This window comes from Leptodactylus fuscus, chromosome 2 (assembly GCF_031893055.1).
Source record: "Leptodactylus fuscus isolate aLepFus1 chromosome 2, aLepFus1.hap2, whole genome shotgun sequence".
NCBI classification, from domain to species: Eukaryota; Metazoa; Chordata; class Amphibia; order Anura; family Leptodactylidae; genus Leptodactylus; species Leptodactylus fuscus.
The window spans coordinates 57,185,560-57,202,958 of NC_134266.1; the positions used below are offsets into that span (position 1 = coordinate 57,185,560).

Genomic DNA, 17,399 nt, shown 5'->3' on the forward strand with positions numbered 1-17,399 from the left:
CGGGAAAGCCGACAGTGCGCTGAATTCAGCGCACTGTCAGCTTTCTGGCAGTATAGAACACTGCATGTGCCCAGATATGGTGAAAGGTCCTCTTTAAATAAGCTAATTTATTTATCTCGGTCTATAAAATTACACGTATACCAAACATGTACATTTGTAAAAAGTTATTCATTGTAACATAAAATCCCTATTACTTATAATTTCTTGTTGCAGTTCTACTGTGCTGCTTTCCAAGGCCCATAACATGAGTCTGTGTGTAATTTATTTGGTGTTCAGCATATCAAAAGCAACAATTTTGTCTTTTTTTTTTTTTTTTTAATAAGATTCCTTTCTGCACTACCATGTGGAGAAAAAAAAAAGTTACAGTTGTATTGTTTAGGCCAATATGGACATGACAATATCCAATATGTATGTTTTTAATGTATTTATTTCTTTTTTTGTTTACTGGTACAGCTTAAAATCATATACTACAGGCAACCCTGGGGGCCTTCATTAGGACTCTTTGCCATGTTATGGCATCAGCTCCCCCAGGTGGATTTGCAGAGATGCTGATAGAGTCGCCACCCTCTGGAGCCATTCATATGCCACAATCACCATTGACAGAGCATGCAAAAGGGTTAAAAACCCAGGAACTAGGGTTTTTCAACCCTGGGTACTAGAAGAGTCACGCTGGCTGGGATAACCTGCAGGGTCCCAATGCATGGGATGTAGAAAATCACAGGCACTGCAAAACCGTTAGGCTGCGTTCACTCAAAGTTTTTTGGTCAGGAATCCGCCTCAAAATCCTCCTCCAAAAAACGCCTCACCATACAGTCTTATGTAACCTGCTTTTTTTTTTCCCATTAGCAGATTTTCCACTAGTGGATTTCTTGCTAGCAGAAAAATAGAAGCGAAATGTCCATTCTTCAGGCGTTTTCCACATGAAAAACTCAATGCAAGTCAATGGGAGGAGGAAAAAACGCTACGTTTTTTTCTGAGGCATTCCCTGATGCGTTTTTTGAGGTATTTTTGACAAAAAACGCCTCAAAAAACGCCAGGAGGATTTTCTGCCTCCCATTGATTTTTTCAGGTGGAAAATTCTTAAAAAGAAAAAACATTTCAAAAAATGCCTCAGGAATTTTCCTGAGCAGATTTTTCCTGACCAAAAAACTCCATGTGAACGCAGCCGTAGGGTGAAGCCCCATGTTGCAGAAATGCAGCTTTTTTTTTTTTTGTTGTCGTTGCAGATTTTTCTGCGGTTTTTTTGAGCCAAAGCCAGAAATGGACTGAGCAGAAGGTAGAAGTATAAGAACATCACGTATATTTCCCATTCTTTTGTAGCCATTCTTAGCTGGCTCAAAAAACCGCAGCAAAATCTGCAACAAAAAAAAGCTGCGTTTCTGCAACGTGGGGCCTTAGCCTTAGGCTCCACGTTGTGTAAATGCATAAATGCAGCTTTATTTGTTACAGTTTTTTGAGCCAAAGCGAGGAGTAGATTGAGGAAAATGTAGAAGGATACCGTATATACTTGAGTATAAGCTGACCCGAATATAAGCCGAGGCTCCTAATTTTACCACAAAAAAACTGGGGAAAAACTTATTGACTCAAGTATAAGCCGAGGGGGAAATGCAGCAGATACTGGAAAATTTCAAAAATTAAAATGGTCGGAATATTTGGGTGCAGTAGTTGCTGGGAAAGGGGAGGGGATGTTTTGGTTGTCTGTCTGCCCCTTCCCTGAGCTTGAGGACTGTTTTTTCTTCCCCCACTTGGAATTCAGTCTGGCTGAATATAGGGTATCTATTCTAGGGAAAGGAGGGATTTAGAACTTTTATTTTTTCTAAATCTTTTTTTTTTTTTGTACTATTTTATGGGAGATTCTAAAAAAAAAGGCTGACTCGAGTATAAGCTGAAAACAAAAACTGTGCTTATACTCGAGTATATACGGTAAGTATTTCCTATATATTTCCTATCCCATTCCTTCTGTAGCCATTCTTGACTTGGCTCAAAAAGCCACAGCAAAAAAAGCTGTGTTTCCGCAACGTGGGGCCTCGGCTTTAGTGGGCAAGGTAGAAAATCTATTGGTCGGTCACTAATGGATTAATAGAAATAGAAAATTCTAAGCAATAGGTTTCACTTCTGACATCTATTTTGCTTGGTCTTCATTTGTATACATGTTTGACAACACATGGCATACTACTCACTTTCTGGCAAGAAAAAAAAAAATTATTGATAAGAATTATACAAACTGAAACACGCAAAATGGATGCTAAAAGTGAGTCCTTTTCACTCAGCTTACAGTTCTAGCCAAAGTATCTGTCATAGTATTTGAATATATACCGTATTTTTCGGACTATAAGACGCACTTTTTTTCCACAAAATTTTTGGGGAAAAGAAGGGTGCGTCTTATAGTCTGAAGGTGGCGCCTGGCATCCGCTGTAATAGAGAGGCGGAAGCCGGCAAGTGACAGACGCCATTACAGGTGCCGGGCCCTGAGACATCGCTGCCCTGCCCTGCATGAAGCCAGCAGTGGCAGGAGTGATGCTATTCCGCTACTCCGTCCCCCCGCCGTTGGCTTCATGCAGGGCAGAGCAGCGATGTCTCAGGCCCCGGCGTCTATCCCTCCCCGGCATCCGCCTCTCTAGTACAGCGGATGCCGGGTCAGTATCCGTGGCCCCTTCTCCCCCGGGGCCGGTCCCCACCGGCCCCGTACCTGTGACGTTGCAGGCCGGCTCCTGCGCGGCGATATCGCAGGAGCCGACCTGTTCGGGTGACAGCCGGGAGCCTAATGAGGCTCCCCGGCCTGTCACGGCTATATATTAGTATTGCGGCTGGTCTCTATGACCAGCCGTAATACTAATAGACAGAATGTCCCATAGACGGCAATACAGTTGTATTGCCGTCTATGGGACTTGCGATCAAGTGACCGCAGGTTCAAGCCCCCGGGGGGGAATAAAATAGTAAAAAAAAAAAAAAAAAAAAAAAAAAAAAGCTTTAAAAATGTGAAATAAATAAAAGTTCTAAATCACCTCCTGTTTTTTTTTCAATACAAGGTGATCTAAGCAATAGATATCCCCCAAAATGGTATAACTAAAAAGTACAGCTGGCCCCGCAAAAAAAACGCCCTATACATCCCCGTACAGCTGCAGGGTCACCTGTCAATGTGGCCTTGCAGCTGTTGCAAAACTACAACTCCCATATATTAAATATTTTCCCAGTTTTTTGCTTCAAAATTTTTTTTCCCTATTTTCCTCCTCTAAAACCTAGGTGCGTCTTATAGTCCGAAAAATACGGTATATCTATATTTATTTATTTTTTTGTTTTGGCCTGCAAAAGTATTCCACAACTCACTGCCAAAACATCTTGCAAACTGGACCTTCAATACATAAATAGGTTAAATAAGACAAAGAAAGAGATGGATGAAGAAGAGTGTCAGAAAATTTTTATTTGACACCTACTGCAAAAGTCATTTTTAATTTAAGGAACAATAATTTTTAATTTGGTTGCAACAGTGTATATAGCCAACCCAGCGGAGGATACATTAAGACTAAGAGCTCGGTCCCAAGGGGCTTTCAAGTGACGGACTGTTCATTGGTAAAGGCCATGCAGTTTTACCCATAAAAGTTTAAACAAACTGAAAGATTCACAGACTTTCATGGATCGTGCGATTATTCGCTGAACTATAGGTCCTACATACAACTTCGCTTTAGGCTTCGCTCACACGCTGCTTTTTTTGCAGTTTGAAACTTTACAAATATATTAGGATAAATGCATGTAAAACGTAGGGCTGGGCAATAAATAGGGAAATAACCGGAAAAGAATGTCAGCAAAGATAACCGATGTAATTTTTGATTTGGTTATTACAACATTGCAAGGTTTTATCTTCAGTTTCATTCGGACTGAACACTTCCAAATTGGAACTGGTTTACTATACTATAGAAGTTTCGACTCAAGTGTGTTCACTTCCAACAAAATGGACAGGCAAAATGGACAGGCAAAATGGACAGGCAGTCCTTTCCAGACAAATCTCATGAGGTTCGCCCAACACATACTGTAAAAGGGGTGTGGCTTAAAGGGGTGTGGTCTAAAGAATCACTGTTAATTGTAATTGAGGTAAAATATCCAATTAATTGTGATTTTGATTTAAGCCATAATCACCCAGCCCTACTATGTGTAAAAAAAATTAAAGTGCATATTTTCAAAATTAAAAAAGCATGATGTGAACAAAGCCACGCCATGGTTTTTATATTTCAACAAGCTACAGCTGCAGTCCACAAGAACAAGAGTTATGCCGCCTCAGGTTCCGGTCCAAAATATGGGTAGCTGCAACTGGATGCCGCTGCAGTCGCGCACTCCACTCCGTATTAGGCCCAAATGAATGGGCCTAGTCGGGAGAGTCTTCAGGCGGATTCGTGAGGCGAAATGGCCTGAAGAATGAGCATGTCGCTTCTTTTTATCCGGGAGCCGGGACAAGCGGCTCCTGGAAAAAAAGAACTGATTGGCTCCCATTGATTTCAATGGGAGCCGTCTTTTTGGTCAGGATTTTGAGGCAGATTCGGCCTCAAAATCTTTACCAAAATATCCCGCCTTATATGCTACTCCATGCATTGTATACTGCGGAATGTAGCTGAAAAAAAATTTAAGAAGTCATGCAAAAAAAACCAAAATAAAATCTAGACCCAGGACAATGGCAAAGATATCCTTCATTCAAACACATAAAATAGATGCTGACTAAAACCTGGTCAGTAGCTAAGAGATTATAATCAATAAATCCAAACCTTCAAAAAATAAATTAATAGAAAAATTAAAATTCACAAGAATGGGCACCCCATGTTCCCACTAGAAATGAAGTGATGTCTGTACATGTGTACGCACTGCCACTCCACACAGACAGCTAGGTGCTATACTCCGCCATTTTCATTTGTCCCACAGAGATTGCATGAACCTACTGCAGTCATGTGCAACCACTGCGCCAAGGACTTCCACTTATGACTGGCAGTAGGATTTCAGTAGCCACACTTTGGTTCTTTCTCTGGGATATCCCTTAAAACATAGCATTGGTAAGAATGTACGGTCTCATTATTAAATTAAATAAAGTACATAGAAAGCAATGCCATTACTCTATTGTAAAAGTAAACTTAAACTCTTTAAAGGGAGACGGTCACAGACTCCAACATATCAACCCAGCCCTGCAGATAGGTAAGAGCACATGAATTAAACAGCATGTTTTTTCTTCTTGTGAATCGGTGCCTCCATTGTGGAGACAAAATGGCCTCCGATGCAATTAAGAATTTGCAAATGGCACCAAGACTTTGCAATTTGGGTACCATTTGCAACTATCTCCGCCCCTGTGCTTTCCGGCTGCGAAGAGTGGGAGAAGCACTGAAATCAAATCGGCTTTATTGGCACGTCCGAATGGATATTTGGCATTGCCAAAGCTAGTAAAGTGGGGGGGGGGGGGGGGGAGTTGGAGTCGAGGGTGAGAGTATGGGGTAAGGGGGTGGGGGGGTGGCTGATTTGGGGTATAACAGTCCGTAGAGTCTCATCTTCCTCTTAGTTGGTGACCGCTATATGGGGAGGTGGGGTGGGGCAGGTGGTTTGGGGTATAACATCCTCCAAAGCAAACAGGGACTCCTCTCAGCCAGGCAGTTTGTGGGACTGGGTTTCACCTAGCAGACAACTACAGAGCGGGCCGAGGCTATAAATCACAGAAACGGGCACGGGCAACAAATAGAAGATAGTGAGCTTTGAAAGAATGAACTGTGGGGGAAGGGGGGTTGAAGGTGGTGTAATAAATGAACAGTGAGCTGTAGGGGAGGGGAACATCTAATAAACAAACCGTAAATTACTGTATGTGAGTGGGGTGAAGGGTATAATAAAGTTACAGTGACCTGTGAAAGGGATGTAATCAAGGAACAGCGAGCCTTGAGAGATAGAAATGGAGGAACAGTGAGTCAAGTTGAGGGTGGGGGATATAATGGAGTAATAGGGTGAAATCTAGTGACTTCTTTAAGGGGTGGGTGAACCCAAATCTGAGTAACATTTTGTTGCTTATTTTCTGCAATTTTTCATTTGTCAACTGTTGACAGTCAGCTGTATGGAGGAGAGAGATGTGGACAACTGCACAAGGTAAGACCATATTCACACAGCCATGTCAGGATCCAGCCATTCCCAGAGTTCAAAACTCATTGTGAGTTAAGTTCACACAGCAGTGCTGAGTGAGGGACATATGACTTGCATATGAGCCTTGCTCCTATCTTGACTCGGACTCCAGAGCCCTGTTCAGGTGCCCCTAACCTATGCCTGTGGGGCCAGGTTGAAGTGCTGGGTTCTGGTGACAGACTCTCTAAAATCTGCAATATCCTATAAAGACAAAGGACCACTGCATTAAAAATAAGAGGACACAATTCAGTGTGTACCTTTTGTAATGTACTAATTCTGTGTCTAAAATTGATCCAAAAACTACAGTCGTTCCTACTATCATCTTGACTTTTGCTAGTCCATAAGAGATACACCATAGCTTACAAAATATATACATATACTGTATATCATTAAATTAAAAATGCACCACCAGGGCGAGTCTTAAATGAACCCACTATCCCTAATAGAGAAGAAATTATTGCCGATAGTGACTGATTCATTGAAATTAAAAAATTGTTCTTGTTGCAGTCCCCAATCTCCTTCGTCATCATCCTCCGGCTCTACTTCTGAAGAATTTCGAGCATTTTCATACAAAAACACTTGCTCATCCACGTGAGCGGGAGCTAATCTGTTTCTCTTAGCATTTACAACATTCATCGATGAACTAAAGAGACGTTCAGGGAAGACTCTTGTGGGGACAATGCACCAATATTTTTGGAGAATCTTTGGTAGAAGAGGAAATAATGCCAAGCGATCAGACCACCATTTCAGAGGGTCCTCATTTAGACCCAGAACTTTCTGCGATTTAAAATTGCTCAACTCCTCAACAACCTGCGCATGACATTCTTCTTGGTCTTCTGAAGGTCCCGACTGGCAGAATATTTCTGCTAGCATGTTATTGATGCTGCTTGAAGGTGGAGGAGTAGAGGACATGGCCACTTTTTTCATTGGAGGTTCTTCTGGAATGGTAAATACTTTATCCTCACATCTTGAAGTTTCCTTGCTTCTGTCCAGCAGGGTCTTTGCTTCCTCAATAACACGATTTTCAACTTGGGAACGTTCAAATGCAGACAGGAATGGAAGTCTTTTATACCTGGGATCCAGAAACGTTGCGACATTCAAGAACATGTCTATTTCTGGGGTCTGCTGATAAGTAGTTGACAAGGCTTTGGCAATTACTTCCTTGGCCATGCTGATTTCTTTTAGGTCTGTGTCCTTGATATTTAAAGAGGTGTTAAGCAGCATATGTAGAAGGGGTTTTACCATACTTATGGTGGGATATTTTGACATAGACAACATTTCGGCAACTTGTTTGAAAGGTTGAAGAAGGTCAACAAGTCCTTCAATTGTATTCCACTCACTGGCTTCTAGCATGAGATGATGGTTATTGCTATCCTCAACCAAAACACCTGCTATGGTGAACTGCTGTTCCTTTAGGCGTTGTAGCATTGCAAGTGTGCTGCCCCACCACAAAACACGGTCACTTACAAGCATACAAGAAATTGTGTTTTGCTGTTTTTGTTTCTCACAGAGCATGTACATCGCAACTGTGGATTGCTGGAAATATTCCACCAACTTTCTACATCTCGAAAGAAGGGCAGAGAGTTTGGGGAGCTGAAAAGCTTGCTGTATTCCCTTATTAAATGTCTGACCCACACAAGGCATGTCTATAGGAATATCCAGAAGAGAGCACGCCTTTATAATGTCTTTACTATAGTCAGTCGTAGCTCCAAAAACTTTTGAGCTAATCCCCCATTCAATAAAGGTTTCGTACAGTACTCTAGTAATAGCTTCGGCTTTGTTTTCCTCGGGTACTTCAAGTGTTTTCAGACAACGGGAGCCTATGGAAAAAGTATTAGAAGAACTAGCAGCCAAAAAGTGAACAAAAAGGGTGACATAGGACCTGTTCTGGCTTTCACTTTTCCACATATCAGTGGAAATGCCACACCACAAGACATCCACTAACTCTTTTAGTATAATATCTCTAACAGTGTGGTATTTCTCTGGCAAGACCCTGCTGCAAATGTATTTCCGGCTGGGAATTTCATACCGAGGATCCAGAGTTTTTAAGAGAGATTTAAAAGTAGGCTCATCCAAAATGGAAGCAGGAAACATACCATCGCATATCAGATTGACTACCGCGGAGGAGACTTCCAGTTGTTTCTTGTCAAAGGTATGGCTGCTCTTCATTATTAAAGTTTCTTGTACAACTTGTTGGGATGTTTCTGGCTTCAGCTTCGAGAAAGCGGTGGCGAAGGCCTCTCTCATTTGCTCAGTGTTACTTTTTACAAATTCGCAGAACTCATCTGGGTGATTCTTCTCCAGGTGGTAAGAAAGATTGGAAGTGTTCCCAGAATATGCAATCTGAGCCATACAAATGCGGCAATAGATCTTCTTCCACTGCATGATGCATCCCTCTGCATTTGTATCAAATCCAAAATATTTCCAGACTTTACTCTTTGCTCTAGGATGAGCAACAAGCTTAAGGTCAGACTGGACGAGTTCACCGTTTTTACCCTCCATTGTGTTGCAAGTGCCAGTCTTCAGGTAAGACTTCACTCATGAATGAGTACCTGCTAAAGGCAGGAAGACAAAGAGAAAATGAGGAAGCAAAACTACATCACATTCTGCAAATAAAACTTATGTAAATGGATTACACATCCTATCAGTCTAGACAACAATTCACTGGAATCGGACTTATTTAAAGGGGTTGTCCCATCTCAAGGATCCTATATATACTGGTAGCTTATTTAAATTGAAGACTTTTCCTAAATATATTATTTTAGAAATGCTGCTTTGTTTTCCTGCTATGTGAACTTATTCCTACCAATTGTTTACATAGTGCAGCTATAACCACGGATCTATAGGACAAGTGACGTCACTCACTGCATTTGCTGGCAGGACAATCAGCTCAGCTAATTGCAGTTTGCTGATAAAGCCCGGTCTGTTATCTGTCTATGTAAACACACAGATAACACTGAGTCCATACTGTAAAAGCATCTGCATCTGACCTGCAGAAGTGTTGTATGTCCCGTTCAGCAAGAGAGGGGAAGGGAGAAGAGATACAGGAAGTGAGAAGCATGCACTGCAGGCAGCCTGGCTGAAGCACTGTGATGGGAAAACCCCTTTAAAGGCTAGGGGGTTATCTCTGCATGCTGTATAATGAACGGTGTTTTATTGTATTGTACTGTATTGCATGTATATGTTATTTCGGCAATAAGATATGATTTTTAAAAATTGCACTTCCTGAGTGACTTGGATGCATTTAAAGAAGACCTTTAATGTTCTGCACAGAACGGGAAAGCCGAATTCAGCTGATGTTGTAGCGGTCTGCTTGGCCGTAGTTCAGATCCCGAGCCGGCGTAAACTATGGAAAGCCTGGCACTAGTCTGAAACTAGCATAAGAAGAAAGCTATAAAAACATGTCCATGGCGAATGTGAGTATACAAATACTGGCTTAGATTTACTAAGGTAGCTGGCAAAAGTATGACATTTTGGTGTACAAATCAGGTTAGAGAAATGTATTATCGCTATAATTGCCAAAATACCGCAGATGCTTGCATTTCATTAGATACTTTTCAAGACGGTCTCGATGGGGGGATGTGATAAGTCCTAAAATGGGCCATCTTTATTACTATCGTAAATCAGTTTTTAGGCTTCACATGATGGTCCAAAGTTAGCCAATTAAGACTTTTGGCAAGATGTGCCAAATCTTTCACACAGTGTGGGTCAATGTGACGAAACTGGCACATATTACAACATGTCATTTGCGTATTGCCAAAAACAAAGGTATCTCAGTAACTTAGGCACCAACTAACTATAGGGTCACATCTGCATTTAGGTTTCCGTTCTTTGGGTCCGAGAAATGGAAACCCAATCCGCTTAAAAAGCGGTTACCCCCAAAAAATGCAGGACTTTTATCTCCACATTTTTCAACGGAATCCAAGTACTGCCTTACAAAGGAGAAAACAACATTTGAATGGGGGAAACCTAAGAAGTATCTGCTGGGTTGTGTAGATATGCTGGGTTCTCACAACAGACTCCTTTTAAGGCTTAGTTCACACTGGCATTTTTTTCCATCTAATTTATTATGATTTATTTCCCCCTGCTTACATAGCGCCAACTTATTATACATTGCTTTACATGTATCGTCATCACTTAATGCCCGAAGAAGTTCTCAATCTAAATTCCCTATCACTTGGAGTGTGGGAGGAAGCCAGAGTATTTGAAAGAAAACCACATAAGCATAGGAAAATCTACAACTCCACGCAGACGTCGTCCACAATCGGATGTAAAGCAACATGAATGTCTCCATTCAACTTATTAGAGACCCAGTCCATAAATGCACAGCAGATTCCAGATCTTTAAACATGGAGAAAACTATCAGAATTTTTCCTAGTACATTATATGGATTATGTACCATATTTTCCAGCGCATAAGACGAGTTTTTAATCCCTAAAAATCTTCTGAAAAGTTGGGGGTCGTCTTATACGCCAGGTATACAGTGGAGGAAAGGGGTGGAGGAGTGGGATCACAACATAGCCATGCTCCTGGTGCCGCTGGCTTCCGGCAGCAGGAGGAGTGGAGCGATGCTGCGGCCCCGGCCTCCCCTGTGCTATTACAGCGGACGCTGGGCAGGTGAAGCTAATGGTGGCCATTCTGCTGCAGAGATGGCGCTATAGCAACCGGTAATGCCCATGAACAGACCCCCCAGTGGCCCCATACCTATAAAGTTGCAGGCCAGCTCCAGCGTGGTGAGGTTGCAGGAGCCCTACAGAAGAGGAATAGTCCTATACGGCGAGTATATCCCAAACTCTATATTTTAACTGGAAAAGTTGGGGGTCGTTTTATATGCCGGAAAATACGGTAATAGCGAGATTAGCGAGTACAATTTATCCTGTAAAAAACAAGCCCTCATACAACTATATAAATATAAAAACAAAACAAAAAAAAGTTATTTGTGGAAGGCAATGAACAAAAATCAAAAATGCAAAACTGAAAATAGCTTTGGAAGGAAGAGGTTAAAACGTTTTGTGCTGCGTATTCCTGTGGGTCATGTTTAGGAATAGTCTCTTTCTCTCTCTGGTACCAAACAGAAGGCCGGGATAACACCATAGCAAGGGTGCAAAAACCGCTTGTGTGGGACCCACTACTCAAACACATTACAAAAGCAATGCTAAATAATTCACAATTTATTAGTCAACCGTCTGCCATGTTTTACAGGGAGTCTGTCAACAGAAAAGTCCCTACTGATCTATTAGTGCTTTTTCCTGATACTCTAATGAGCTGATTGATACGAGGGCATCCCCGTTACTCTCATTGCACTAACGAGTTATGCTCATCAGCACCCAGTCCCTCCCTCCCTACATCGAGCAGGATGCTTATTGTCTCAGCATCCTGCTCCAGTGAAAACAATGGGAGGCAGAAACTTGGCAGAATATGATGCGCAATCCACCGCAAAATCAGAGACAGATGATGAACTGGGCCTTAAGCTGCTGTTGTGAGTCAGTGTGCTATCCATGTATCTCACACAGAGAGCACAGTGACCCATCTTTTCTATGGGCCTGTACAAAGGACCATGATTTTTGCGTTCTGACATATCCTATTTTGCGGCCTGTGCTTCTGAGGCTCCTATTCATTTAATGAAAGTAATCGTGGAAACACGGCCCTTACACAGGCAGCACACGAGGACATCCCCATGTCCCCACGCTTTTAAACGCAGCAGTGCGGTCATCTGCAACTGGCCTTAAAGAGAACCTTTCACCACCGTCACCAACTTCAATTCTTTGAATCACTGCATTGCATCTACCAACGCCAGCCCAGGAGTTTTTCTCTAGTCCCCAAAATTCCACCAAAGTGAGTGTTAGTGCCTGATAATTAGGGTAAGTTCACACGGGGTTTTTTGGTCCAGAACTCGAGGAGGAAGCCGCCTTAGGCTCCAGATCAGAATACGGTTATCTGGGACTGGATGGCAGTGCAGTGCCCAAATGAATGGGCCTAGTCGGAAGGGTCTTCAGGCGGATTCGCCTCACGACATGAGCATATCGCTTCTTTTTCTGGGAGTCGTCTTTTTAGGTCAGGATTTTGAGGCAGATACGGCCTCAAAATCCCGACCAAAAAACCCTGTGTGAACTTACCCTTAGGCTTCTACTGTCAAGTGGGTTGTCTCAGGGAAGAGCAGATAAGAGGCATGATTCTGAGTTTTGACACTGTTTGTCTCTGTAAAGTGTCAGAGAGCTCAAAATCTGACGATGGGTTTACACTAGCGCCCGGAGTCCGTTCTGAGCTTTCAGTCTTCTGCACGCAGAAGACGGAAAGCTCTTCTGCATGCAGAAGACGGAAAGCTGTCAGACTGGGTCTGGCTGTGTGCGCCGGTGAGCGTTTTATGCTCTCCGCCATGAAACCGTCTTTTTAAACCGGACAAAGAGTACTGCATGTCCGACTCTGTGTCTGATTTTTAAAAAAAACTATTTCGCGGCGGAGAACATAAAACGCTCACCGGCGCTCACGGCCGGACATCTTTCCAACCCATTAGTCCTGCAGGTTTCCGTCTCCTGTTCAGTTTTGTGCAGGAAACGGAAACCTGCATGAACGGGGACCAGGCGCAGATGTGAACGAGCCCTTAGTCTGCTCCTCCCTAAGATCACCCATTTGACAACAAAAGCTTAATTAGCAAACCAGGCACCAAAATTAACACCCACAAACAAAATCCCAACTGTGTCAAAACTGGAGAGGCTGTACAGAACTGGAATTGGTGGATATGAAAGGTCCTCTTTAAGCTGAAGACTCGGGATAAGGAATGAGAGGATTCAGACATTTTTGGGACACAACAAATGTCTCAGTCAGGACACATTTTACCACAGCGCCACTATTACCTCTCTAGGCTCTGTTCACATGAGTGATGGATGACTACGTTAGCAATACTGTCACATCTGCCTGCCTGGATTACACTGCATGCATTGCTATCCTTACTGTCAAAATGATGACAAGCACTGTAGAACCTGACAGGCGCCATTATAAGTCCCTATGTTATACAGTGCCAGACCTCCCATGAGGCGACCTGAAGCGACCGCTTCGGGCGGCGCTATACCAGGGCCCCAAGGAGGGCGGCATTTTTTCTTACCCAAGCCAGTCCAGGACAAGCTGAACTGGCTTAGCACGGAGCGGTGGATTGGGGAGGCCACTGGAGCAGCGCTGCTCCAGCAGCCTCCCCTCACGCTCAGGCAGAGAGCAGGTCCTCTCCGTGCCTGCTCTCTGCCTGCGAACGGCGCTAAGCCCCGCCCCCTTCGGTCTGTCACGCCCCCTCCTCCGGGGAGGCGCTTTCTGTTGTTCGCCTCGAGCGGCGAAAGGGGTAGGTTCACCCCTGCCTATGTATGACAGACTGGCACATGTACATGTATGAGGCATGCCTTTATCATGCTTGTGCAGATACCAAATACGTAGGATTTGTTTACTCATTATATATCACATATATACATTCACAAGCTTGTTGTGTATAGCCATAAGAATTATATATATATATATATATATATATATATATATATATCCTAATTCCAAACTGTATGGGGGGGGGGGGGGGTGACCCTGATGGTGCAACAGGGAAGCCATGATTTAAAGTGGGAAAATCAGTTTTGCTATTTTATGGCCTGTCCTGAGCATGGAACATAAATGTGTGATTGGTGGAGGGGCGCTGCTTCCGACACCTGTACTAGGCACCGGGATTGTAGCTCAGCTTCCAATTGCCACTATACAGGGAACAAAGCCATCTGCTTCCGGCCCTGTGCTGGGCATAGTAAAGGCACTGGAAGCGTGACCACAATGCTGACCTGTGTACAGGCAAGCTGGCCATTGGCCTCCCACCTATCTGTGACATAAGCCCCCCCCCCCCCCCAAAAAAAAAAAAAAAACACAGGACAATTCCTTTAAGAGAATAAAGCTGAATTGCAATATCAGACTTGGAATCAGCACATCTGTTCTATCCTAAAAAGCTCCCCCCCCCAGCCAAAACCAGAGAGAAAGAAAAAAAACCTATGAGATTTTTTTTATTTTTTTTTTACAGTCAGGCTTAAGCTGGCCAGTGACTGCGGCCATGGCAGGGTGTGTGGCCATAGAGCACAGTAAATGTAAGGTGTCTTCTTCACGACACAACGGTCTGACGTAAAGCATCGGCTTCAGATGTCCTGGGATCTTGGTCACAACAACCGCACTGACTTTTATGACTTGTAGTGAGGACTGTGGCCTATGACTACACAACATGTCGCAGCTAAAGTCAGTGTGCGGCCCTGAGCTATTATGACATATCATTGGCGCTGCCATCACAAAGTGTTAGGTGTAAACTATGCCCATGGCTGGGTGCAATCCCGGTACTGTATCGTTTATTCCGATAGCAGACAGCTGCCGGGCATTACCGGACCCAGGCCCATAATCCGGGGGCGCGCAGTGGGGGTCACACAAGTAGCGGGCGCGCGCTCACTGAGGGGGGCGGGGGCGCTGCAGCTTTCCGGTCGCGGCGGGATTTCCCGCGTCGTTGTCTGAGATAGCAGCACCTCGTATCCGCTCTTATCACCTCCCCCCGGCGACTCTGCGTGACTACGTGAATCCCGAGGAGGCTCAAGGTCGCCACGTTTCCCCCCTCTCGTCTCCGTCTCTTATATCGCGTTTGTAGAATGAAGCAATTATGGCTACAAACCTGTCCCGACGTGCGCGCCTCTCGTCACACTGTCCCTGTGCTCTGACAACTATATGTCGCACACGATTGGACACAGCCCCCACTCAGTACAACAGGGTCATCGAGATATCGCGATATAATGACCGTCATATCTCGACTGTCAAGGCTGGCAGTGATGACGTCACGACATGCGCGATATGCGATGTCTTATGACAAGACTACGAGTTAAATGCAACATTACAGTATTACATAGAGAAGCGAGCGCTCCTCTCCTCATGTCTGACCTGGTAGAAGAAAGGCCTGGCCGAACAGCTGCTGCAGCACCACTTTCATCGCGATATAGTAATTCCTAAGCACCGGCACTAGAAGCTTCACAAGCCACATGGCTGCTGTTGTGTTGGAGCCGGGGATGAAACGTATCATAGACTGGAGCTGATAGTCACACCCACGGAAACACCCGCTGGGTGAAGGTGCAGAGGAGTTCCGCTCCTGTCTCTGTTCTGTCCGCCTGGAGCTCTGTGCTGCGATTGTCGTGACTTCTATTACAAGGGTTTCTCAGTGGAGAGAGAGGACTATCAGAGATGTATAGGAAATGTACATTACAGATTGTTCTTAATAGTAGGTCACTGAATAATTAGGGCTAGTTAACACGTGGGCAAAGGAGCGGATTTCGCTTCAAAATCCGCCCCTTACAATGGTGGTCTATGTAGACCACCGGGTTTTTTTTTTCCGCTAGCGGAGAAAAGAAACGACCTGCCCTTCCGCCCCCGGCAGCTCCCTCCTATGTCGGCTCATTCATTTGAGCCGACAGCGGAGGGGAAAGCCGCGTCTCTCTCGGTGTCAAAACCCGCGCGGGCAGTTCCCGTGTGTGAAGCTGATTCATTGGTTGCTCTTATGCTGGTGGACAATGCACCGTGCTCCCAATTATCTGCGGCCATGTCGTGACTGTCTCAGATGGTAAATCCCATTAAACCCATTCATTGTCATAGTGACAAAACAAAATAAATTTGGTATTGCCGCATACGTTACATCCAAACCTGATGGAATCCATTGACTATAATGGGGTCAGTTAGGTGTCTGGGTTTTTTTGTTTTTTTTAAATGAAAGCTGGACATGCTGAACTTTTTTGTTCGTCGATTTCAAGCAGACTTTGCGACTGAGTATACTGAGCAAATGTGAATGTAGCCTTAACATATCATTTTTACTGCTCAGTGCAGAAGGTAAAAAAGTAGGAGTCAAATTATGATGTATGTTAAATTATTTTTTAAATAGGCTAGGGGCAGTGAAAAAAAAGAAGCATATTCTCCTTTTCCTGTTGCTTCACAGTATGGTCCAGTCCTCCCAGTCTATTGTTGTCTTCTGGCAGAAGTCCCCACTACTCGTGACCGCTGAGGCCAATCAGCGTCTTCAGTGAAGGGTATGTGACATCACTACCTGTGATGGCCCGGGGTCTCTTCCTGAGGCCACTCATTGGCCTTACAGGTCAATGGTACTGTAGAGCCAACATACAGTACCAAATAGTGCCAGTCCGTGTTCATGTAATACACAGTGCCACATAGTGGAGCCAACATACAGTACAAAATAGTGCCAGACAGTGTCCATATAATACAGTGTCATATAGTATTCTTGTAACATTACCATACAGTGTAAGTAGTGTCAACACAGTGCCATATAGTAGAGCCCACATAGAGTCATACAGTATATTGTCATGCAGTAATAGACCTACCCTGGTACCTCCATTGCAGTCTCCAGCCTTACTATAACTCCTAGGCAGTATGCCTGCTGCCTTGGAGTTATGTTTGACTTGGACCTTTCCTTCACTCCCCCCTTCCCCCATATCCAATCACCTATACGCTTATCTCCTCTCTACCTCAAAAACATCTCCAGAATTCGCCCTTTTTTTTTTTTTAACCAGAAATAAAGACACTTATTGTCTCTCTGATTCACTCTCACCTTGACTACTGTAACCCCTTATTAATCGGTCTGCCCCTTACTAAACTCTCCCCTCTACAATCTATTCTGAATGCAGCGGCGAAGCTCATCTATTAGTCTAGACCAGGGGTCTCAAACTCAATTTACCTGGGGGCCGCTGGAGGTAGAGTCTGGGTGAGGCTGGGCCGCATCAGGTTTTCCACAAGCAATGCCGCAGCAAATTTAGCTCTGCCCACTTTTATATTGACTCCGCCCATTCTCATTCATTTTTCATGTGCCCCCACGCAGTATAATCCTCCTACAGTCACCCGTATACTATATGTCCCCACATTATAATGTTCCCTTCCAACTGCCCCACAGTATTAAGTCCCTCTCCTGGTGCCCCAGTTTAAACTGGAGGAAACTAGAGGGGACATGAAACTGGGGCAGCTGGAGGGTGACATTAAATAGTGGGGGTAGTTGGAGGGGGGCAATAAATTAATGGCAGCTGAAGTGGGACATTAAACTGGGGCAGCTATAAGCAGACATTAAACCGTAGGGGTAACTGGTTGGTGACAATAAACTGGGGGCAACTAGAGGCAGACAGGTCCCCATCCAGCTACCTCCACGGTTTAATGCCCCCTCCAGTTGTCCCCAGTTGAAGTGCCCTCTTTCATCTACCCCCAATTTCATTTCTCCCCCA

General features: G+C 44.1%; 2 protein-coding genes across 5 annotated transcripts in view; both read right to left on the bottom strand.

Annotated features, from left to right (window-relative positions):
• DHRSX (dehydrogenase/reductase X-linked) overlaps window positions 1-15,208 on the bottom strand; it is a 225,260-nt gene extending 210,052 nt beyond the window's left edge. The window contains exon 1 of the mRNA XM_075263860.1: window positions 15,070-15,208. Coding sequence (XP_075119961.1) covers window positions 15,070-15,208 — 139 coding nt within the window. The remainder of the gene's footprint in view (window positions 1-15,069) is intronic.
• Window positions 6,031-15,167, bottom strand: ZBED1 (zinc finger BED-type containing 1). Of its 4 annotated transcripts, none has more exons than XM_075263840.1 (2): window positions 14,807-15,009; window positions 6,031-8,690 (listed from the first exon to the last, which is right to left on the bottom strand). In XM_075263840.1, exon 2 carries the CDS (start codon window positions 8,638-8,640, stop codon window positions 6,559-6,561), a length of 2,082 nt encoding a protein of 693 aa, XP_075119941.1. In that variant the 5' UTR covers window positions 8,641-8,690; window positions 14,807-15,009; the 3' UTR covers window positions 6,031-6,558. The 4 variants fall into 4 exon arrangements, with proteins under 4 accessions (XP_075119941.1, XP_075119940.1, XP_075119943.1 ...); XM_075263839.1 differs by having other exon boundaries at window positions 6,031-8,693; XM_075263842.1 differs by lacking the exon at window positions 14,807-15,009 and adding an exon at window positions 14,684-14,750 and having other exon boundaries at window positions 6,031-8,693.
• Window positions 15,209-17,399: the final 2,191 nt, after the last annotated feature.